The following is a 25,639-nucleotide window of genomic DNA, read 5'->3' on the forward strand; positions in this document are numbered from 1 at the left end:
AATATTTACTAGCACACGCAATTTGATTTATTTATCATTATAATATACCATGTCTCAAAGGTTTCCTACCCCTGTTGTATACGGTTCAACATTAATTTTGTGAATTTAGGCTTTACTGTGTTGTTCAACATTGAACATCTTCACGACTATAGTTCCATAATTGCAATAAAGGCACTTAGAGTCCTCGTCGTAATTCCATATATTTTTACCCCCATTATCAGCGATCCAGGATTTCATATCAATACTGAGTACTATATCTCAAGTTTAATCACAATACGACTTAACACGTTTCTAAAACTTCTTGGAATAATAAATGCTTGTTAAGTAGTTAGAGGTTACTTATTTTTATATGATTAATGATTATGAATTTTTCTTCTCAATATTTTGTCCTCAAATATAGATAAAATAATAATAACAGCTTCTAGCATTTTAAGGATTGCCAAATGAAAAATGCAGCTCCTGCTTTTCAGGATATATAATATTCATGTCGGATGAGAATAGTAGTCAAGGATGAAAATCTGGAGTAGAATGGGCACGTTAAAAAAGAAACCGAAAATCAACATAGTAACCCTAAAAGTTTCAAGAATGTTTGGGAGGATAGAAATAATGGCGTTTCATTAGATCAGCTACAATCAGCTGTGACAAACGAGGAAAGCAAATGAACAATAAAATTTGCTATAATAACTCTGATGTTGATCCCAATTCGTCCTAGAGTCCAACAAGGACTTACAATTATAACTCCTCAAACAATCATTATGGTTAAACTCTGTCTTTTATGATCACACACGAATGTTCAATGAGGTTTTGGCTATAATTGAATCTATTTAGGAAATAATGTTCTCCACTTGGGAATTAAATAATACTGACAACTGATCAGTAAAAGAAAATTCGTTACTTTATTTTACCAATTAACAGGTCAGCTAAAAAACCCGACGGATGTTTATCATTAACAATCGTCAATATATTATTTGAAAAATATTTTCTTATTTACGAGGGAGTGAAAGGTAGAAGAATAGATGCCATTAAGTGGTGGCAAAAGTTTGGGTGGTATCCCATTTCACGACCGGCTGACCTCCTTTTTTCTTTTTTTTTTGTCTTCTTCTTTAACGTTTACTATATTTCATAAATTATAAATGTATGTTAATTATTGCTGGCAAATAATAAAGATGGATGAAGCACGTTTCATACTCCAAAAATGCTGTGGGGAAAGAATAAATTATTTTATTTATTGATTTTTCTTTTTTTGAATGTCCTACAAAAGAGAAGCGGAGTTTTATACAGTTATGATTTATTAATTGTTATCATAATAATAAATGTATAATTTAAAATACAATGGTCAGTAATTTCTAGACTTGGACTCCAAAACTATTACATTGTTTACTCAAGGAAAGCCTTAACACAATGTATCCTATATTTATATTATAGTTATGGACTTGAAATGAGCCTGAACGACATCCCAGTACTCGATGAAAATATATAAGGACTTAAAATTCGACTTGAACTTACATTATAAGGACTATTTCCCTACTCTGATTAATGATGTGTCGTAGACTGCAGGAGTGGAACGGACAATCCAAAATCTTTGGAGGCTTTGGGTAAATATTTCTGCAGAAAGGATAATATACCTACTAGCATTCAAATATGGACTCATTACATTTTTGAATAAGGACTTTGATGATTACCTAGAGCTTACTTTTTATCCTTATCAAAATCATAAGAAGGTTTCAGTGTCAAAGCTTGTGAATATTGTGAAGTCAAATAAAGTTAATATTATTGATGCTGCTACCGGCAATGTGTGAAATTCCAGCATTATATATAATACCTAGGAAATGTATATAATCCCTGATGCTCTTAGTCAAACTATATAATAAACGATATTTCATAGATAATTCGTCACATGTGGGCAAAGTATAGACTAGATATAAGTTACAAGCTGTAAATAACAATGCAATGTCAAGTTTAGTGCATAGGTGCTTGTGCTTTCTGTGCCTTCAGTTATTTCCTGTAATCAACTTCATAATTGTAATACATACTCATCTAGCTGGCATAAACTAATTCATTTAAATTGGACAAAGGGGGATTATTTTCAAATTTAATAATAAGTGCTCATACTTTAAGATCTAAATATATTTGAAAATGTAAGAAGGGGGTTTACCGTACAAATTAAAGTTTTTATATGACCAACCTGGATAACTCGGGCTGGAATACACTTTATATCGTTATAACTGTTATAACTTAAGAAGATACGTTTTGACAACGTCATAATAATGAAGTAATATTTTATATTGTCATTGTTATAGTTGCGTCTCATTTTCAATCTCTAGAAATTACGCATCAAGTATAAATTAAGGCTTTTCTTGTTTGATATATCAGAAAAATAAGACAAAGGAACTAAAAAGTATTTGGGGAACAATTGCATTTAACACAACTCCCACAGCCCTGTTACCTGGAACTTACGAAATATATTTATTTTCATCATTTATTTAAGGGGGGGAAAATCCCCATATTTTACACCTGTGGTTTCTAGTGCCTGCATCTCGGAAGACAGAGTAGTGCCAGAGTATGAACAACTCCTGGCCAACATGCAACAACACTTCTACAACTTTTTGAAACTAGATACCAAATGTGAATTGATTAAGTGAAAAAGCGAAGGCAATCATTATGAAGACACAAAGAGTATATTCCTTTCTTAAACATTGTGACGTAATGATAGTCAGGAATAAGACCAAATTAATATATCTTTTGAAAGAATATTCAAGTAATATTCTATTTTCTATCTCAGACTCTGAGTTATTTGTTATTCTACATAAGGCCCGTTTGGCTATCGGTCATGCTAGATGAAACAGAATGTTGAAAGAACTTGGTCGAAAATAAAAGAACATTACACGTTATGATGTAGAACTATTTCTTCAACTATGTGAGCCCTACTAGAAAACAACTAAAAGGTACAAAAAGAGGTATTGTGGTTAAGCCAATGATGTCTTCCGAGTTCAACTCTCGCTTTCAAGTCGATTTCATCGATTTTCAAACACATCAAGATAGAGAATACAAATTTATAATGGTGTATCAAGACCATCTCACTGAGTTTGTGGTTCTTAAGGGATTGACATCAAAGAGAGCAGAAGAAATAGCCTATCAACTCATCGACATATTTACGTTGCTTGGTGCTCCAGCTATCCTTCAGTACAATAATGGCAAATAATTTGTAAACAGAGTTGTACAGGGTCTAAAAGAGTACTGGCCGGCCTTAAAATCGTCCACGGGAAGCTACGCTACTCACAAACTTATGGGAGCATCGAACAAGCTTATCGGGATATTGAAAATATTTTGTTCACTTGGATGTAAGATCAAAAAAGCAACTTGAAGAATAGAACCTATCATATGGAATTAAAAGGTCTTCATATAAAGCTCTATTTGGATGCAAGCCAAGAGTCGGCTTTTTGACGTAATTTCTACCAGATGAAAGTTTAGAGATATAGAGACTGAAGAAAAACTCAAAAATATAATAACCAGCATTCAAATAACAGGTGAGAAATGAGTAATAGCAGGCCATAAATAATATAATGGTATCAAAAAAGGAACTGAAGATGCAGATGGAAAAAATGAAAATAGAGCCTCACAAAAAAATTCATCCTTCTCCTTTGAATGCAACGGTACGAGTTCCAATACCCGATGGAGGCAAAGGGCAAGGTGAATCGCGTAACCTCTTAGATGTTGCTATGAACGGAAGATGGATTTTACAAGCTTGGAACTACAGAAGCAAATCTTAAAACATCTATCTACCCGATCACAATTCAGTGAATGCAAAAATAATTTGGTGATAATTGAAGGTGTCCCTGACCGTGAAATCCCTCTTGGATCAGTAGCTATTTCTTAATCTACAAGAAGCGGCAAAGGATTTGCCAAATGTATATGGTATACAAAATGCCACAATAATACATTCCTTTGTGTAAAAAAGAAAGTTAAGTGCAATTCTAATGTCATTCTAGTATTTCCGGTTGCAATAAGTAATATGTATTAATCAGTTTATCCAAATGTAATATGATAGTGAAAATATTTTCAATCTCAATTTTGCTATCATTTTTTCTGAAAATTATATATTTTATAAGGTTTATTATTTCAAATGCCTAATTCAAAATTAAGTTTTATAATCCCATTTTGTCAACATTTAATACTTGCCTAAACAGTTACTGGTCATTATATATAATACCTAGATATTACATAGATCACATTATTATATTGTTTGCCTGATACTATCAGGCATTATATACATTACATAGGTATTCTATATAATGCCTAATTATACATATTACCGGTAAAATGCAATTTATAACGTCATAGCTCCTTTGAAAGTTATTCTAAAGGAGGAAGACTATAATAAAGAATTAAGAGATATGATTACAAAAATTGAGGAGTTGATTTGTTCTAATATTTTGTATACCAATAAGCTAAATTTTGCGAAGTTTGGTCTTTTCACCATCAAGAAGGATAGAGGAAGACTAATATATACTATGGAACTTTGTTTTAATGGCTATGTGTGTAGTAAATTTATATGATTATTTTTAAATTGATGGAATTAATAGCTTAGAAAGTGTATCATGTGATGGTTAAAAGCTATCGTCCCTCTCTTACTGTGCAATAACATAGGAAACGCAAGAGACACAGTCATCTTGGAGCAAATAGAAGAGTGAATAAACTGTCAAACGTATCTTAAATTCATTGTATGTGTATAAATCCAAAAATTATTACATATTTAATATTACAATTCTATCGATAATATTATAACAAGTAAATATGCATGCCATTTCTGTATTCAAGGTGAAATATTATTTTTATTGCAGTGATTTTTTTTCTGTGAGAGCATTTTAATTTTATCATATGCATATTTATTTTTTGAACTGGAGTCTTGAATGTATTATTATTGGTTGACATAATGTTAATATACTATTTCGTACATTAGTGATGTTGTTTAATTAAGGTCCTATACTTGTTCTATGAACATAATCTCCATACATATCAAGTTACTTCACCTTATTCCTTGGCTTGTCTCCTAATCATGGCAAAAACAAAACCGAGGTTGTGTGATTTTAATATTTCTGCTTCGTCCCTCTTTTATTATATCTCAGATTAGTGATTCTCAAAGTATCTGTAATGAAATTCGCCCACTTAATAATCATTTGGAATTACATTTATAAAATTATTAACTATTATTCTAAATTATTGACTCTCTCTTGATACATAAATAAGCTTTTTCAAGTCTTTTGCAGGGATCCAATATATCCAGGTGGATTTACTACCTTCGTATTGTTAATCTTCAAACCTGACCTTTTTTCATATTTCTTGAAGTAGTTCATTATTACTTCAATCCTCCTTGTTAATTAGTTTTCCAAATTTGCTTCAAAAATTAGATTGATATGGTCAGCATACATATCAATAACATGTTTTGACGTTCCAAAATGAACTTGAAACCTCCAAAACTTCTTTATTATGTAATTCTTAGGTTCTTTAAGGCCAGCAACGAAAAGTAGCAGAGCTGACAAAAAACTATTTTTTTAAAAGCTATTGGATCCTTTTCGAAATTACCTAATGCATCAGGTTAAATACTATTGAATAGAAGAGGTCTAATTGGCTTAAAATGTCTCCTAGGAAGGAGTTTATTTATTTTCTCACAAAATATACCTGTTGAAGTTTGATTTGATGAAGTTGATCACTTCCTCTTTTTCTTCTTGTTATTATTATTATGTATCTAGAATATAATCAGTAGATATTTGAACATTAAAGACTTTACATTGGTGACCCCGACGTGATTCGAAAAATGCCTCAAAAGCAAACTTCCCCATCTTTGTCTTGCCAAAAACAAGCATTGTTGATTAAAACGGAGGAGGCGAATTTAGCAATTGTCGTTGCGGAACTCCGCCTTCCTAGGTTCTGTTCTTCAGATGTTGAGAAATGGTTCCGAAGAATTGAACTTGATTTTGCGTTGAGGGGGATTTATCCTACCAAAGTTAAATACAGTCTTATGGCGTAAACATTGCTGGGTGAGGTTTTCCATATTATTCGTATTAGTGAGGAGAATCTCACTTATGAGGGAGAGAAGAAATCTATATTAGTCTGATATGGGATATCATCTTCCACAAGGATCAAAAGAATAGTCGACATTAGGGTTGATCATTCCGGGCTCTCGAGCATGGAAGTAAAGGATGAGGTTGAACGTCATATATATGAGGAATACCTAAAGGATTTACGTGAAAGTTTGATTCAAGAGGCACTAATAGGGAATGCTCCAAAGGAACAAAAGGGATATTTGAGAGGACAATCAACACTTACGACTAAGAATTTAGCAGATATGTGCACGGTTGCGAAGCAAGTCATAAACAGTTCCATTTGTACTGTCAAGAATCTATCTTCTTCTCCCACTGTCGCACCTTTTATTAAGAAGAGACCTAGTAGAGCTTTTGAAAGTCCTCAACATCTACAAAATTTAAAAAAGTATGTTATTATCCTCTTCCAAATTTAAGGGATTTCGTAGCCAACCTAAGAGGGATGAATTTTCTTAGTAAATGAACTTGCACAGAGCTTACAATCAAATACCCATGAGTGAAGACTCCATCAGTAAAATAGCTATCATTTCGTTATTTGGGTTGTATGAGTACTTGAGAATGCTGTTTCGGCTTAAAAACGCTGCCCAGACATTCCACCGACTCATCGATTCTGTTTTACATGGAATTAAAAATCTCTTTGTGTATCTTGATGATACATTGATTGCTTCTCAGACAAGGGAGGAACATTGGTAGTCCATAAATGTAGTTTTGTTGCAGCTTAAAACTTCCAGGTTGGGAGTTTCTCTTGAAAAAAACGAGTTTTTAGGGACTCTGTTGAGTTCCTTGGAAATTCTATTTCACCGGAGAGTTTCAAACCCATTAAATGGAAAGTTGAAACTATTGCAAGAATGTCATTTCCAAAATCAAATGACGGTTTACAGATATTTTTAGGCATGGCTCAATTCTATTCACAATTCATCAAAAATTTGTCAAAATGGACTGTGATGTTATATCTAGTTTGAAAGAAAAAATTTAAATTCATATGGAATGATTAATGTGAAAGAGCTTTTAAAGGTATAAAACACAGTTTATCCTCAAGTACTCAACTTTGATTCAGGGACTTTGTTAGATTGAGCCCTTACAACAGATGCGTTTGAAAATGGAATGGGAGCCGTTCTAGAACAAAAAGGCAATGGGCGCTGGCAACCACTAGCATTTTGGTCTAAAACCTTATCTGAAACAGAAAAAAAATATTCAAGTTTTGATAGGAAATTACTTGCTATTAAAGGGAGCATTAAAATAAATACGATCGTTATTTTAAATTGGACTTGGGATCAAAGTTGAGAATGTCTCTATAGATAGACCCTATCCTCCTTTTGAATAGCCAGGATCTTTATAGAATCTTCAACTGTTTGCGTTACAAGATCCATTTTATAAATTAATTACTATTGTTTTTATGTTTATATTGTTTGTGTGATCTATTGTTTATTTTCTTTTGAACTATATGATAAGAAAAAAAAAAAAAGGAAGGAAGTTTTTCTTTTTATTTCGTCTAAGGGGGGAGTACTGTTGAAGTTTGATTTGATTAAGTTGATCACTTTTTCTTCTTGTTATTATTATTATTTATCTAGAATATAATCAGTAGATATTTGAACATAAAATACATTACATACCCATGTAATATCATATCAAATGTCTTGCATAATTCAACTGCAATTATTACACTTAAGCTCCCGTTACTTTGTACAATCTCAATTCCGCCATGAATATTTCTTGATGTGTCAGGATTCATTTCTGTTTCAGACCAAGCATATAATTTAAAATTGGCTCAATTATGGATCCAAGAATACTTCAAAGTAACTTCTCTTAGAAATCAAGGCTATTCTGCATTTCCTCGATAACTTTGGAAGATGTCATATATTTCTATAGACTGTCCCACAACCCCATCAATGTATGCTATGAAAATTTTGCCATTAACACAATCTGGCCCCGAAGCTTTCACATTCCCCCATTCTTACAGACTTGAATTTGTAATCTTTGAATAAGAGTTGGAGGGCTTGTAAATACATATCTAGTTGATCACCTAGTTTTTGTCTTTCTGTGACGGATTTAAAGTAAGTTGTAATAAGACACCAAATAAAAGGATACCTAGGGTTGTTGGAATCGCTGTAAAAGAACAAATTTGATTGGTTGAAAGAGATTATATAAAAAAGGAATAACACCCTTGGTACCCTTGCATCTTTTAAACAAACTTTTCTCAGTATTGTACTAATCATCAGCAAAGCAACTTCCCCTTACTGCCCTCTCTCAGTCACGTACATAATCATCATGCCAAAGAAAACGTGCCTTTTTTATGGGTTTCTAACAACGGAAGTACTGATGTGTGGAGTTATGATTTGGAAAATAAAAGTATAACTTGCTGTTTTTGCGGTTTTTCGTGCCCATCTCATTCTTTATGGCAAATAATCCACCATTCCAATATCTCCTATCACATCAACAACTTAAAATTCTTCAAGAAACACAACATTAAAGGAGACAAAGGAGAATTAAACGTTTTATCATTCAATTTGGACGTAGAACAGTTATTTGTATCGTGTAACATCCCTTTAAATGTTCTGGATCATCCCAATTTCTCCAAGTTTATTGAAAAATCTACTGGAAAAACTTCTCCAGGCCGATGGGTAGTTCACAACTTGGTTGGGGAAGTATATCAAGGAATTTTGAATAGAAGAAAAGAAGAGGTGGAAGAAAAATATATTTTCGTTGCACCAGATGAGATAAGAGATCCTCAAGGGAGGTCAATGACTGCAATTTTGATTGGCCTTTGGACGGACATTTCTAGGAGAGTCCTTGCCTTATTGACCTGATTGATATTGAGATTGCAAACACAAACAATGTAAAGCACATCGTCATATGCTCACTTTCTAAGTTATTGGGAGAAGATTTTGTCCTATCTAGACTTAAAGTTTTCTTCACTGATGCCCCCTCGTGTTGTCTCAAAGCAGAAGAATATCTTCGAAAAAACAGTTCCGGAATTGATTCACATTACATGTATTGTCCAAATGGAATTAATGTTTTCTTATCATTTAATTGTCAACGCGTAAATATTAACAATATTTTTTAAATAATTTGTAATTTTATTGGCTCATTTTATTCTTTATATTTGGTGCCAAATTTATATATTCATCCTTTGGTGGTCACTAAAAATTTATAAGTACATACATTTCCTGTAATGATGGGTTTGATATTCTCTAACTAACAATATATTTGGTCTTGCATAAATTTACACAGTATAATATACATATATAAAGTTATTTATTGGGAAGTGATATATTTATAATAATATACAACAATCTCTTTTCCTTCTTGTGTAAATAAATAAATAATTTAAGTTAAAGATATATTCTAAACAATACTCTTTTAATAGGGTTAGAATCGATATTTACTTGATCCAGCAACAGATACAATTGCACCACTGTCATATATAGCTATTATATTTTTGAAGTAATTTACATCGACATTCAATACATCGATTGGTAATTTATTCAGTTCAAATTTTTGAATAGAGTTGATGATCGAAATAGAGTTTTCTTTTAGACACCTGCATACTTTTGTATTGTGGCCTCTCTTACCCCTTATTGTGCATTCGACGCTTTTTGTAAGGCAAACTTTCCCATTCTTATGAGGAAATTGGAAACCACACTGTCCACACAATCTTTCTTGGCTCTTGTTCTACGATCTCCTATAGCTTTGACTTCTTCGATATATATTGAACCCACATGACTTTGAATTTGCGTTAACATCTTTCGATACTAAATCTTTTAGACTATTTTGATTATTCTTTGCCGTTTATACTATTCTCCGTTAATATATACTTCACATATTTTATTTGCATCATCAAATAATCTTAATTGTGCTTCTCAATACTTACGGACTCTGGTCAATTTGTTAGACGCTATACTTGAATGTTCTTTCAAATAGAAGTTTATATCCTTGTATCTCAGGTCTAACGATGATTAGATATACTTTTTAACCACTACTGAATGAGCGATGTAATGATGGGTTTGATGTTCTTTAATTATATTGGGGATTACGAGTAATAAGGAAATTGGGAGTGAGGCTTGAAGAATTCAAGATGTATCATTGTCTATAATTGCAGTACAGTACGAATTCAAACTTATTAATGAAATTGACATTTGTGATAGAAACTATATATAGTAGTGATTATTACGTTATAGACATTAAGGATACTAAAGGACTCTTAACAAAGAAAAGGTTTACTTAAAGTAGAAGATTACTGTAAGAGGATTGAACACAAAGAGTTTCAATGAACGACTTTTTAGTGGATAATATATTTTTCATACAATATATTTTGTCTTACATAATTTTACAGAATATCATATACATTTATATATAGTTATATATACGGAAAATATATTTTAATAAAATACAAGACGTCCCTTAGGATGATTTCTATTCTAGGGGCTCACCCATTACCATTTGGGCATTGCATAATATGATACTCAACTTCTTCCTCGCGAAGTATGAGTATTTCGACCAAATTTAAGACTATTTCTCCCTTAGACCTAGCTTTTCTTGACAGATTTTTCTGTATCTAAATGGTTTTACGTCCCAATGTATGGAATGAACATCTACAGCCTCATGAAAAAATCATCATAGTTAGCATTTAATTTGCACACATGTTATTTACGATTTGTTATATCCACCTTGTATATTGAGGAAGGTTGTTTATATCAAAACTAGGGTTATAAAGTCTAGGGGAAAGTGTCCAAAAACATATTCAAGCAATTGTCAAAAATAGATAAGAGATTGCCTTCATTGGTGAATTATGATAGATGGTTGGAGGTATTGAGGATATTTCCCACACAGTGACACCAGATGCCAAATTAATATTTAGAATTTCCAAAATATTTTTAATAAATTAAGGTCAGGGAAAAAGAAGTTCAAATTTAATTTTATAAGGTAGCTACCTGCATTTGTAATAATTTAAGGGGGAAGCGCAAAAGTTTCAGTGCTTGGAGTGGTTATTGGTCACCTTATTCTGACTTTGAAAAGTATTTTCGTAAAAAAACTGGACAAATTGCAGGGGTTGAGGATATACTGCAGATGCAGGAGGCGACTTCACAAAGGCTATAGACAAAACCAGAATTTTAGGAATTTTTTTTCCAAAATCACTGGTAACAGGGAAACCACAGTTCCTAATTTCCAAGTTTAGAAAATTTAAAGATCACTTGTGATCCTAATTGTGATACTGTTGGTTATAGTGTCTCTAAGAATGTTTAAAATTGTATTACCTTTGAAAATGTGTTTCAACCAATAAAAAACAAAAACATCTTATTAGACAAGGCAGTGAGCCTCTAAAGTACTACTTGTTATGTTTTTGAATGGTAAAAAATATGTATTGCCGACTAGGTTAACATAAATACAAGATTATAGCATTATGCGTATACGAATGATGTTTGACAACTACCACACTTTTTGATAGTGAATATGAATTAGAATATGATAAGTTGCTTATTTTACCCAAAATTATGTAGCATGCATCAAGTTGAACATTGAATATGATTGGGTGCATCTTTTTCAAAATATGCCTGTCTTACCCAGTAGTCGATTCCACAGAACAAATTGAAAATTATAGCAAGCCCGATTATATGATTGTCTGACCTTGTATTTCTATTAACCTTACACTGCCGATATATTTGACAAAAAAATGGGAAATGAAATCATAAATACACATTTTATGTTACACAGCTATGAATTTGGTTCGCTTTGTGGGGCTTCTGAAACTTTAGAGGGATAAAGCTCCCTCTCTCATAAAAAGGCGTTAACGATGCCCTTTTTAAAATCAATATATTTGACAAAATCTTAGCAATGAACAAAAACATATTACCTAAAGCTGTTCACTTTTTGCAAAATATTCCACATATTGAGAATTAAAATTGAAAGTATAAGATGTCATTTCATTTAAAACCATATTATACCCTATATCTTTGAAGTACAAGTTCAAACACCCAGCTGCTAAAGCTTAGGACTGCTTAATACAGAGACATTTTGGGGTTAATTAAAGTGAAGATTTCTGGGCAAAGTATGAAAAATGATTCTAGATAATAGGAGACACCATTTCCAGGACAAAATTGGGATGGGATCAATCGACCTTCTATCAACGATCAACCACAGCAATTATTTTTGAAAGGGAATGTCCAATTCTTGGAGTATGACATAGAACAAGATATTACCTTTTTTTGGCGATGGCGAGGCACTCAACTTCAATAACTATATTGACAGTTTTGAAGACTTCATTCATTTCAGAGGCTTAACATCTCTTGGTCATATAAACTCAAATAAAGGTTCTCCTCTTTATAGCAGTAATTCATTTTCTCCCTCCAAAATCATAACAGAGGCAGTTAATATTAATAAGGTCTTTTTTCAGGTGTACCATATATCTCGCTTTCGTTTTCTCGTTGAACTTTTAGGACGAAAAAAAACTTTTCTAATATTAAGCTATTAATGTAATTGAATAAAGATCTTTTTTTGTTAGAAATATATAAAATAAATAAAATTTAATGTAAAATATTTTTTCTAGGAAACTTGATTATGTATGTAAAGGAAATGGAAATTGTACAATCGATGTGGCAAGACGTAATCAATGTCAATCTTGCCGTTTCAAAAAGTGCCTTATGGTTAAAATGAAGAAAGAAGGTATTGTTAAATAATTGTCTAAAATTGATTAATAATGTTTTTCTAAATAAAGGGTCGGTTCAACATTAAATTGTTAGTATATGGAAACTATCCTAATAAATTTTAAAAATGCATCCGAACCTCCTAAATACCCGCCTTAAATGATTTTTTCTTCCTTAAACAATTAATCTTAGATTATAAAGATCTATTTAATCTTTAGGGGAGCTCAAAAATTTTTATGTGAGGTTAAAACGAGACATAATTGCTATAATAAATGAAAATGTCTATGATAAGAGGATTCATATATACCAGGTGTGACAGCCTGTGGCTTTATGGAGACCCTTTACTGATCCCCATAACAAAATTAGGACAAAAAATTGTTTTATTACAATATTTTGAGATCTGTGGTGAATTTATCTTTGGGTACATAATTTAAACTTAGACTCAGTTTTTTTAATCCTAATTCTAATCTGAGTTTATATTTCAGGACTTCTTAATATCGCTCCAAGTCATTTTTAGCATATAAGATAATCATGAGTTTAGTCTCCGTACCTTCTCTCCTCACCTTCTTTTATAATATTTATTTGAATCTATAGAAATGGGAACTCACATAATTATATCAGTTAGAGCCCTGGGGTATGCTATAGGAAAGTATTTTTTTTTTCTTGTATGCTTTTCGAATCATATCAATGCCCAATTAACAACCAATAAGAAAGCAAAAATACCTTTAAAGACAAAGAAGAGAGCATTCTCAAGTACTCCCTTCATTGCTTGTATTTGTAAACATATGTTTTGTTAGTACGTAAAACAAAAAAGTAAGCAGAATCACGGCAAAAATACAAAGTTTACGCTACATAGTTATGATTTGTTACAGTTTTTCGCTTGTTTATATTTTTAACTACTGGCTGCAATAATGAGTAATGGTTTTAAACTCTTGTGTAGGTAAATTGAAATTATTTTCATTATTTTATACGCACTGGGAAAAACTGTTCATTTTCGTCTCTTTACTTCCTAAATAGCTCAAGTTTTACTGTGGATTCCTATGAGTATCTTCTGTTATTTGAAAAGTGTAATGCGATCGTAGACTCTTAAAAATAATTTGACCCTCTACTCTTTTTTTTCTTTGCCCAGAGTTTGGGCGGTTTATTATCCTTAAAGTAAACATATAAAAATAAGCAACTTAATTACCTTCCAAAATAAACAACCGAGCATAAATTAAAATATAGATGTTCATAACAATATAAGCATTAAAGTGAGAAATAAAGTATTTACATATCCAAAAACCTTTCATGTAACTCAGTATCTCTCATACAATATCTGTGACAGTCGACTCCTTATCAACGTTTCCAGAACACTTTTAAGACCTTTGTAGAGATCAATCTTGTGCTTGCTATCTAAAAACATTCAGAGATGAGCACTCCCGAAATGTTCCTCCGTCCAAAGTTACCCTATCCAGTAAGAGTTATGTGATTTCCATAAAATATTAAAAGACATGACCTAAAGGCCGCCATATTTTAGGGGATTAGGAATTATCATCACTGATATATATTTTTTCTTATTTAATTTTAAAAATGTCATCTCTATCACGAGAATCTGTGTGGCAATTTTTTCATCATACGGAGTTACTCGTAAAAGGTGAATCACTTTTGAAATTATATACGCGTTGAAATCCTGAACTTTGTCCCTAGTCTTTAGATTGAAGGGTGAAAAAAGCGACATGCCCCTCCCCCCTCCCAATCTTTCTGGTGATATCTTCTAAAAAAAATTCTACACACTCTGTTCCAATTCAAGACCCTTATAACTTTATTCTTTCTATCGTGGTAAAGGTTGGCCATGATTCTTCAATGATTCCATGATATAGGCTGAGTATATCAGATTTCTCAGGGTTTATTGTTAGTCCAGAAACTATGGAAAAAAAATCTAGCGAACGTAAAGTTATTTTTCAGGTTTTATTATTTGCTGTGGATCCCCCAAAAAAATCATAATTAAGTTATCTGCATAAAAAAAAACACTTTGGGCGGAACGAAAGGGTCGAAAGAACAATTATGTTACCATCTATTTGAACTTTCTGGATGCCAACTAGAGAAAGTCGTTTCTGCTTTTTATGAGATATTTGATACAACTTTGCCTTGGACTAATAAAAAGGGGACTGATCACTTATTAAAAAAAAAAAAAAACTCTCTACAGGAGGAGCCAAGAAGATGCAACAGTAGTGGTAAGCATCTCCGTACGTCAGTATTGCACTTTGTCCTCTTAAATCTACAAAAAAAACCTTACCCAACCGTCTACCACCCAATCAGGGGTTGATTGTGTTGTCGCGGCAAATCTATCATTTTAGCATAATATACATTTATACACCCCAAGTTATCATTATTACAAGTATGTCCATGTCCTTCAACTTGTAGTCAAGAATCTTCTCTGTGGTATAACCCTGTTGAGAAGTACAATGGGGAAAGTCCAAACTTTTTACAACTTCATTGAACGGTCACCAAAAAGGTCAGCTATCTACAAGTCGGTGAACATAACAAGTGAAGATAAGGAACTTGCCCAGATGATGAGCCTGAAGACCCAGTCTGCAACCTCGTGGAGTCTCCGCTCCAATGCCGAACACGTTGTATCTCTAAAAATGGTCAGAATCATGAAGACCCTCATAATAATGAGAAAAGATAAAGAAGCATTGTCGAGTTCAACACGAACTTCTCTGCTGAACAGAATCTTTAAGTCACGGATTTGTCTTCTCCCTTGAACTGTTGAAGTCACTCCTCAGACTCACATCTAGCATGTCAGATGAACTTCAAGACAGAAATGTTGACCTAACAAAGGGCCAGAAATACGTCAACCTAGTGATGAGTACTCTTGAAGATCTTAAAATGAGAAAAGCTTTGAATCAATATGGAAACTTGCTGAGCTGAAGTCGTCTGAGCTAAAATCCCTAGCTTACCAGATAGACTCAATTCATTTGGGCTTGAAGGAGGAGAAGATTATAACGAGATGAAAGTGGAAAGGAACAACTGAATCCTACTTCCGCGAAACACAGTGTTAAAGTTAATAAGATTGCATTGGAGATTGAGAACAAAAATACAGACAACACATTGGATCTCATTACAATCGTCAATGACAGTGAGTGGGAAACCTGTGTCATGAACCGTGTCGCCAAGTACTATAGACTTAATCTCGAGCAGCTCCAGTCAGACCAAACAATCTTCCGGCAATTCAAAATAAATGTTATAATATTTCATTTTGCAACATATTTGACATAGAAGACATGGTTTCGTCACAAATTGTTGCGGAGTTAATAAGCTCAGGAGTGTTCCGACTGATGCCAGAGCTATACAAGGTGATCGTGATCCTGTCCTCTATTCCAATCAGCAGCTGTGAGGTGGATCGGTCATGTTCCTGTCTCAGAAGACTCAAGAAGCACACGAGGACCACCATGGGCCAGGAAAAACTCTCGTCTCTCATCCTCTTGAATATGGGCAAGGTGCTCCATGAGGACAAGTTCAATTTGATTGACACCTTTTGCGTCAAGGAAAGAGAGGAAAAACTTCTTCCCTTGATAAATATCCCTTTTTTTCTTCCTTTATTTTCAACATGTCACTACGTATACATGTGAGTTAAGAACATCAAGACTTGTGAACATAGTCTACTATGTTTTCTGTACATTTAATCGGTTCATGGTCTATAATAATCTCGTTCATTTACTTCCTTCCGTTATTATTTTCCCAATATTTACGAGGTTTAAATTGTTTGATTTTATTTGATAGTTCAAAACTTTTGCTATCATTCTCCCCCAATGAATTTTTTACTATATTATACTCCTTCCTTGCTGAATAGGTACCCATTGACTTTCCCTCTATAAATTTTCCTTCTGATTTTGCATTTATCAATGTTTGCCTGAATAAAATAACAGTAAGACAGTCCATTGGACGATATTCTTGTAATATCTAATCTGGGCTGTAGCATTTGTTCTATTTAAATATCCACGTTTATCACTGAAAATCAACCATTGACCCCTGTAAAGCAGAACGAAAAATCATCCTGAGAAATGGTACTGGTCGTAGATATACATCGACATAAGTTCTTCTTGCAGGAACATTATTTGCATAAGGACAGTCTTGTTCGGTGTTCCCCTTTCCTTAATACATATTTGATCCTAAGGATAGCCCAATAAGTTCTTAAATAACATCCAATTCTGAAGCAAAATGAATCAATATTCAATACCTTGTTATTCATTACAATACTAGAAATGAACTCCAGAAACAATATGATGTAATGTTTTCAAAATCTAGCATGTGATATAATAAAAACATTCACATTTAAAAAATACCTTAGGTTAATTCCATGCCAAATCTATCACTCAAAAACAGCACCATCTTTAATTTTTTAATCAAATTTGGTACATAATATAATAAATATTAAAAAATAATTAATATTGGTTAAAAACTCAAATATAATAAAATTCAGCCTTTTTGTCCTCCAATTTAAGATTTAGAGGCTTTTAAAGTTTTGACCTTAACGCCAACTACACTATTTTTAAATCGCTGTACTCGAATGTTTTGAAGATATCGATATATAGATAACTGTTTTATTCTTTTGTTGTATTTTATTGAATAAGCCAACAAAATAAGTTTTTAGCTGTTATTTAGGATTTTCAATTTTACTTAAATTTTTATATGTTAATCTATTATGTATCATAAATATATACGAAAAGTTTTTAGAGATACCTTCGATTCTACTTAAATACTACAGATGAAAATGTAAAGAGCAAATTTCTGAATATATGATAAATTTACATACGGGGGTGTCCAAAAGTCTTGAACATCTTATATTTGGCGGTAAAGTATACTACCTCTAATCTGATTGGTTGTTATACATTCTGATTTCAATCCCTCTCTTCTTATGTAAAAATATTACCCTTAAAGGTATTTTTATTAGTCAAGATGCATCATCTAAGAAAAGTAGTACAGAATCTTCATCGTGCTTGCAAAATATCTCTTCAAATTTATCCGATTTTGAGACCTGCAATCAGTCTCAGTTCTGTTAAATATAACATTACTTAGATTAGATGGACTGGAAACGTTGATGATAACCCAAGAAGTGGACGCCAAGGAATAACGTCTGGAATGTTAAATTAAAAATATACAGAAACCCGAACAGATCAATGGCAAGAATGGCTAAGGAGATCAAATTGTCAAGAGCTTCGATAACTCAAATCATCCATAAGGACCTGGGGATGGTTTCTCTGAAGTTTCGTTACTTTCAAAAATTTAAGCGTCACAACAACCAAATCTTGGCTTCATCATCAAAACATATATCCTTAGACCAAAGAACAGTTCCGTAACGGGTTAATAGTCGATACCTTTTGGTTGGGCAGGGAGTTCAAGTAAAGGAGATAAACTTCCTTTGGTTTTTATTTCGGAGGGCCTTCGTATAAAGATGGGTGACTACTATCCATATTTTTGGAACCTGCGGTCCTTCCGTGGCTTAAAGCAAATTCATCTAAAACAATTAAAGTAATCTTTCAGAAAGATGGAGTTCCAATACATACCAGCGTTCAATGCCAGGAATGGCTTGAAGCAAATATTTATTTTTGGGACAAATCTATGTGCCCCCCTTTGATTCCAGATCTTAACCCCCTCGACCACTTTGTGTAGAGTTATCTTGAGTCGAAGGTAAAACTCGTCAATATTTAAATTTGGAGGATATCCGTGCCACAATTTAGATGATTTGGGTGAAACTTCCCCATCTATCGTGCGTGCAGCATGTGAAGCATTTCAATGACGTTTAAGGGAGGTAGTCGATAAATGATGCAGTTATATTTAATAGTTTATAAAATATGTTATGAGATTTAATAAATTTTCTCAAATATTTAGTTAAAGAGGAGGGTGCGATTAACCCTTATATGGACGAGAGTAAAATAGAGTGCGATATATTATTGGTAATTATTATTCCCTTTTACAAAGTACTTTATTAATAAAATAGATTAATCTAGAACCAAAGTAAAGTTAGAACAATCATATCTAAAATTCTGGAAGATAACATGATAGACGAAATCTCCTGCAAAAGATGGACTCATACAGACAGATCTTTACTTAAAACAATTGTGAAATCAAGTCAAGTCAACGTTCTTTTTTTGATTAATTTTACTTGGAATGATCCCTTATTTATTATAAAGGGGAGCAAAACAAAAATTCAAGATTTAAAAGTCAACTTAGTAACTTTTCTATTTGTAGACAATTTTTCAAATAATATTTTTTAGATTATTGTATGTTACTATTTTTTAAATTTTTACTTAATAAATTAAAAAATTTAAATGCAACTTGTGCAACATAATCCATAAAATGATGTCCTTTATCACACTTTAATTTAATAGGAATTGTAAATTCTTCACATTTTAATATGTGGACAAATTTTTCCAGTAATAGCCTTCTTGGATTTGAAGAGTTTATTAAGACATGTTTTGCTTTTTTTTGATGAAAAGATAATGGCGACTAATTGATTTGCATAATGTTCAGTTAAAATATAATATAAATTATTACTTCGTTTATTTGTGAAAAATAATAAATTATGAAATAGCCAAGAAGTATCAAGGAAGACGAGGGAATTAACAGCTGATACAAGATATTTTTGTGCTAGTGAAGTAGTACTGTACCCTTTCTATAATAGATGAGTATAAAAATTGGAGTGCATTTTATGAAAATAGATGACTGATACTCTATATAACCCTTATAAAGTTCAGCCCAGAGGCAATAATATAAGTTATTTGACTTGATTGATAAAAACAAATATTTTAACTGTATATATATTCAAAAATATTAGAAATAAGTCCAAAGAATGATCTAATATATTATTCATATATCGAAAGAATAATCTAATATATTATAAATATAAAATAAGCTATATATGTACTACTTGTAATCATTTTTATACTATCAATTTTCTTTTTTGAGGTAAATAAATTTGGATTCCAAATCTGGCAAACATAATGAAAAATCGATTGGTCTCTCAATCTCGTTCCTTGATTTTCAAAACGATTTTTTAAGATTGGCATTTTGAATCATACAATTGGTACCTCTTTTTAAATTTAACTCTTTCAGGGCATTTCAGGAACTCAGTTCAAGTTAACTTTTGGTTAGACTTCTATGTCATCCATGAGTCAGGATTATGATCATCCATTTCAAGAGATGCTCGAATTCCTAATTTTTTCTAGTATATCTTAGGATTGTATTGATACTTGATCTCTGAAATAATAATTCAATTGAGGCCTAAGCGTCATATAAAACAGAAAAAAAAGAGAGTACTCCTTGGCTGATCACGTAATATTAAAAAAAAATATATCATATTGTGGTCATTATTATTTCATTCTTGATAAGAGAACGTCTAAACTTATTGAATAACAAAATGTAAGTGTATTGACAAAAAACAGAGAGTAACATTGATGATTTCTTAGCGAATTTGCTTGTTTTTCGACACCTAATAACTCTGGATAATGCTAAGTACTACTGCTTGTGTATAGTAAATATAATATACTCCAAAAAAAATTCTATTAGCTATTTAGAACTCATTGAAAGACTAAAGATTATTAATTGCATAGTAGAGTGTATTTAAATTTTAATTTGTTAATATCTGCTACTAATCAAAAGTTGGTCCTATATATATATATATATATACATACCCATACAAAATATTGTCATAGTTCCAAAAACCATTGAAATCATGAAGATTCATATTGACATTATGCAAATATTATCATGTTTAAGAGTAAAATTGAAATAGTACCATCGATAAGCCATAAAACTCATAATATATGAGTTTCATATAGCTTTGTTGTTTCAAATAATGTGAAATACAAATTTTGATAATCTTATCGATAAAGCACAAGTGTATGGTATTTCAAAAAGTGGTATATTTAAGGATGCCATCTTTGTAATGAAAAAACTAAGTTTAGAAACTAGAAAAGGAAAATGATTGTTGCATGTGCTTTTTCTTCTTTTTTGATCATTATTCAATAAGGTGTTGTCGTGTCAACTTTTCTCTTTAAAGTAAGCATTCTTTCCTATCTTTGGTGCAAATTAAAAAAAAAATGCAAAATATTAAATGAATATATATGAATTTAAGTATAATTTTAAAAAATCCCTTCACAAATTTTATTTTAAATATTTAAGGCAAAGTGGTGATTTATTTTCTCCTTTTAAAATCATATAACAGTATACTTCCAGCTCCATATTAGGAGAGAATAAATTGCATCCGGTCTCATGATATTATATCAAATCCTTCAATATCTCAATCACAGTTTTTCTTCATGCTTACATTATTGGAATTTTTCAACATTAGGTTTTAAAATATTCATAACATTTATCTATATCTTCAAAACCAACGCTTGAAAAAAATTTGAATCTTAAAAATATTAGAAATTTAATGTCATCTTTCGGAAGATCCTGATAGTGATAGAGACAAATTAAAGGTATATGTAAAATTAAAATATCAAATTTAACTTTTTCAATGTGTTACATTTTCGCTGTTGAACAGTCTTACTTATTACTGCCTTTATAAATGCTATTCACTATAGCTTTAATTTAGTTCAATTATATCAATGGAACCAAATGATATTTCGATATAAAAAATTTTATTAGTTTGCTAAAGCCGCATAATTTTTAACTATTTCCGGATAACATGTCATGATATGACATTGATATGGTAAATAATATTAAAATAACGTTTTGTTTTTGCTATTACACCTTCATAAAAAAGAATACAAAAATACAAAAACGAACAAAAGTCCTGTGATATGTAAATTTTTAAGTTGAATATTTTTCTAAAATGTAAGCTATTATATTTCTTATTAGTATGAAAGTTGAATAAGTTATAAGGGTCTAAAGAAGGATGACGTTTTTCATCATTCTAAGCCTAAAAAAGAAAATATGTCAAGTTATGAGTAGGATACAGAGTCATTAAACACATGAATTGTATAAATTGTATTTTTTATTTGGTGACTGTATTAATGTTGAAAAATGACCATGAATGACAATAGTCCAGAAATAATATAATCACAGATATTTCAGACTTCAGATGAGTGAGATAAAAACTATGACCTGTTTTGGATTCTACCCTTAAAGATAGATTACATCATTGATCTAAATATATAATTATAACATTTTTGTTCCCCAGAGTTATCAACGCATTTGATTAGGGTTCATATTCTTAGCATTTTTGTTACTTAATTGTTCTATTATAAAAGATATCAATTTAGAAATTTAAAAAAAACTGGCCTTACGGGTTTTTTTTTAATTTGAGTTCGTATCTTTTTTTCTAAAGTTACCTCTTTTTCTAAATAAAAGGGAATATTTTGAGATTAAAAATATAACTGGTTACACAAGTCAACAAAATTTTACTTTTTCAAAAATCGATTAAATTCCATATTCAATTATAGTAATATTTGACACGCTGAAAACGAATCTGTAATAAGTAACAATAGAATTGAATATGGAATCTAAATTATTTATATGTTGACTTGTGTTATTAAATAATATAAATTTTACTAATGCACATAATAATTACAATCACCATAGTAAAAAAATTCATATTTATTGTTGGCTGATTGAAACATGTTATTATTAAGCACTTCTTTTTACTCAGAGCTTTTGTATCACAGAGAAGAGTCTCAATAAAGCGTAGATATCTCATAAATGGTAGATATTAACAAGTTAGAATTAGACACATGTTTTTTCATGAATATAAGCTTATGTACTAAAAACGTACTGACTGAAATGATTTGACGAGGATTGACCCATTTATTATTGTATAAATTCATCAAAAATAAATTAATTGGATACCATATTAGCTGTTCAACAGGAAAGAACTCCACGAATATCTTGCATTAAAGCAACACAAACTACTTCATACACTTTTTCTAATCTAAAAAATAAATCATCCAAAGCAAATCCAATATCGTCTAGAAGACTATACTTATTGTCAACTTCATTTAGAGAATCTTCAAACACAGAAATAATAGATGATACTTATTTAACAAAAAATATATTAAGTACTGTTGTAAACAGTAAAAAGGAGAACATAGTGATTAATATCGAAAATAATAAAAAATGTATAGAAACAATTTTAAATGGTAAGATCGATTTATCATATATTTTAAATTTTAAATTAATGCATCTATTTTTATTCGGACCGATAGCTCCTTCACATAAAAGAACCACACCATCATTTCAATTCTATCCTTCACCGACAATAACTCTTTTATCAGAAAATAGTTTACATGAAATATCTGCGAAACTGTTATTTACAGTTGTGCATTGGGCTAAAAGTGTTCCATCCTTTATAGAATTTTCAGTAAATGATCAAAATGTCTTACTTCGAGAAGCATGGAGTCGACTTTTTATTCTTGGAACCGCTCAATGGGCTATACTTATTAATGAAGGTAATTGTCGCATTATACTATAATTAGATAAATATCTATTTTAGAATATAGAAAAGCTTATGTTGAATTGCGAAGAAAAATCAAAGGACCATACAAATTTGTTATTTCATCATGCCAAAAAAATGACAAAAATTGTGCAAAAAATTCGTGATCAAAATTTGGATTACAATGAATACACTATTTTGAAGGCACTAATATTATTTAGTCCAGGTAAATTAATATATCGAAACATATTCTTTAATTAATATACTTGTATACATTTATAGAAGGGAACAATCTTATAGAATCACATCAAGTAGAAAAACTTCAAGATCAAACGCTCATCATGCTTGAAGAATATTGTTCGCATAATGATAACCGTGTTAATAAACCTAAATATACATTCAATTTGAGACGTTTTGGCAAACTTTTGTTAGCATTTTCAAATATTTTCCAAATCACTTCAAAAGATGTTGAGTCTTTATTTTTTCAAAAAACTCTTGGAAGCATATCTGTCGATCGTATCATAACAGATTCTTTTAAATAAACTCAGACATGTTTTTTACTATTGTATTATATAATAAAGTTTATAATCAATTATATAATTATTATTGATTTTTTATTGATGCTATTAAAGTGCAAATTAAATTCTATTAAATTTGTATTACAAAGTAGGGGAGGGGGAAGAAAAGAAAGAAGAAGGATCACGCAGATCAACCGTTTTTCTTGTTCTAATCGCTATAATTAGATTTTTCAATGTACGGGTTCCCTTTTCAGCTATGAGATACTGAACAAAAGCCCTCTTTATAACATATATATTAATTTCTTAAAGATATTGAACAACTGAGAGACAGATTAAAGTGAACATGTGATAATAATTAGCATTAAATTAACATACATAGATTATTATAATAAAGTATTCAAACTGGAACAATCTTTTATCATCTTCATTAAGCTATTATTGTTTTCTAATGCTTCGTGATAAACTAGTGATCGCCTGGTCCGAACCTGTACATTTGTCCCCTACTATAAGAAGACTAATATTGAAATAGACTGAACAATTTATTTTCTGGTTTTGGATTACCTTCTCGGTGAGGTTGAAGTTATTCACTCGTCTGGCAAGGTTGGATTTATTATTCGTTTATGAGGACTGGCATCTAATATATTTCTATACAGGTTGGATGTATGTTAGTTGGAGTCCATGGGATTTTTCTGATCTATAGATCCATCAAATATTGAGTTTGTAATCTTTTTGGTTAAGAATCTAGCTTTAGGGTAGGTATTCTACCATGGGGACGGGCGTAAACCACGGTTCCGTAAATTTTTCTTAAGAACTGTCTATTGTCTAATGTCTCATCCATCAACCTTCACTATATACATATCGTAGTCTTAACATTCTATAACCAATAAACTTGTATCCCATTTTTTTCGTCTGGTCATTCTTGGTTTTGGATATAGGCTCTATTTCCATGCCTTGCAGGATAAAAATTTCCAGCGCTAGTTTGAAGGCACTCTTGTGATTTTATATGTTTTGTTGTCATTGCATCTTCGTTAGCCATTCAAGCGTGTCGCCTAACAGGTTGGATATTCTTGTTCTCGAATTTTTGATGTTCTTTGCAGATGGATGGGAGACTATCATTCAAGGGTCTTCGAAATAGTACATAGGCCGAGGAGACCATGTGCTGTGTCTTGACGAGAGTGAGGAGACACAATTATTTATAAGAAGGAGAGATCGAGGACGACCAGGAGAAGTGAAGAGAAGGAAAGGCGTGGAGGAATAATACAAAAGTTTGTTTAAAGGAACATCTATATTATTAGTTAAACAAAAACCTACTCTGATACATACATCAAATACACGACTATTTATACCTAAAATGAGGATGAATAGAAGCTTATTGATCCACTCCATCCATAACCAGGCGCGGACAAACCATTTGCTCTTGTATATATAAAATGTATCTCCTTAGACGTGCCGTGCTCTCAGCAAGCGCACCGGAGAAAGGAGAACACAACTCCTCAAATAGATTTTAGGAACGCTAGCACACTGCCCGTTCCTGGGAGAAATATCATTCACCCTTATATAGGTCTTAGGGACACGAGCACCCTGCTCGTTCCTTGGAGAAACATCGTTCGCCCTAATAGAAGTTTTATGGACACGAGCACCCTGGTCGTCCCTCGGAGACATATCGATCTCACTCAATGTACCCTCATCCAACTCGGGATGATCCAGAGGAGAAACCATTGCACATTCATAGCCCAATGAGGTGAATGGGAGAGTAGGAACAACGGAGAACCAGAACTTCAAGGGAAGAAATCGACTTTGAATTATGTGGTCCCTGTCGACGAAAAAGGGCTACCCAACTCCAGCAGGGCTAGCTTCGCCGACGATCCCACAGCAAGGAGGTTACGTGATCCTATCCTCGTCGCCAATGTTGTGTCTTGACGAGGGTGAGGAGACACAATTATTTATAAGGAGGAGAGATCAAGG

The 25,639-nt window shown here is 31.8% G+C and overlaps 1 protein-coding gene and 1 long non-coding RNA gene across 10 annotated transcripts in view; one reads left to right on the forward strand and one right to left on the reverse strand.

Moving 5' to 3' along the window:
- The window catches only part of LOC121126727 (nuclear receptor subfamily 2 group E member 1), a 54,981-nt gene extending 31,230 nt beyond the window's left edge, over positions 1–23,751 (forward strand). For 5 of the 6 annotated variants that reach the window (XM_071891891.1, XM_040722054.2, XM_040722055.2 and 2 more), the window contains 5 exons: positions 12,646–12,761; positions 22,582–22,863; positions 22,930–23,172; positions 23,224–23,382; positions 23,439–23,751. In XM_071891891.1, the coding sequence (XP_071747992.1) occupies positions 12,646–12,761; positions 22,582–22,863; positions 22,930–23,172; positions 23,224–23,382; positions 23,439–23,698 (1,060 nt within the window). In that variant the 3' untranslated portion in view covers positions 23,699–23,751. The remainder of the gene's footprint in view (positions 1–12,645; positions 12,762–22,581; positions 22,864–22,929; positions 23,173–23,223; positions 23,383–23,438) is intronic. The other variant, XM_040722059.2, reaches the window with a different exon arrangement.
- On the reverse strand, positions 2,366–7,526 carry LOC121126728 (uncharacterized). 4 transcript variants are annotated; one of them, XR_005867123.2, is made up of 4 exons: positions 7,349–7,526; positions 6,535–7,275; positions 6,328–6,472; positions 2,366–6,232 (listed from the first exon to the last, which is right to left on the reverse strand). It is a non-coding gene; the product is annotated as an uncharacterized lncRNA (long non-coding RNA). The 4 variants fall into 4 exon arrangements; XR_011782342.1 differs by having other exon boundaries at positions 6,535–7,054; positions 7,149–7,526; XR_005867124.2 differs by having other exon boundaries at positions 2,366–5,146; positions 5,680–6,232; positions 6,535–7,526.
- Positions 23,752–25,639: the final 1,888 nt, after the last annotated feature.

The sequence above is a fragment of the Lepeophtheirus salmonis genome, chromosome 12, assembly GCF_016086655.4.
Source record: "Lepeophtheirus salmonis chromosome 12, UVic_Lsal_1.4, whole genome shotgun sequence".
Taxonomy (NCBI): domain Eukaryota; kingdom Metazoa; phylum Arthropoda; class Copepoda; order Siphonostomatoida; family Caligidae; genus Lepeophtheirus; species Lepeophtheirus salmonis.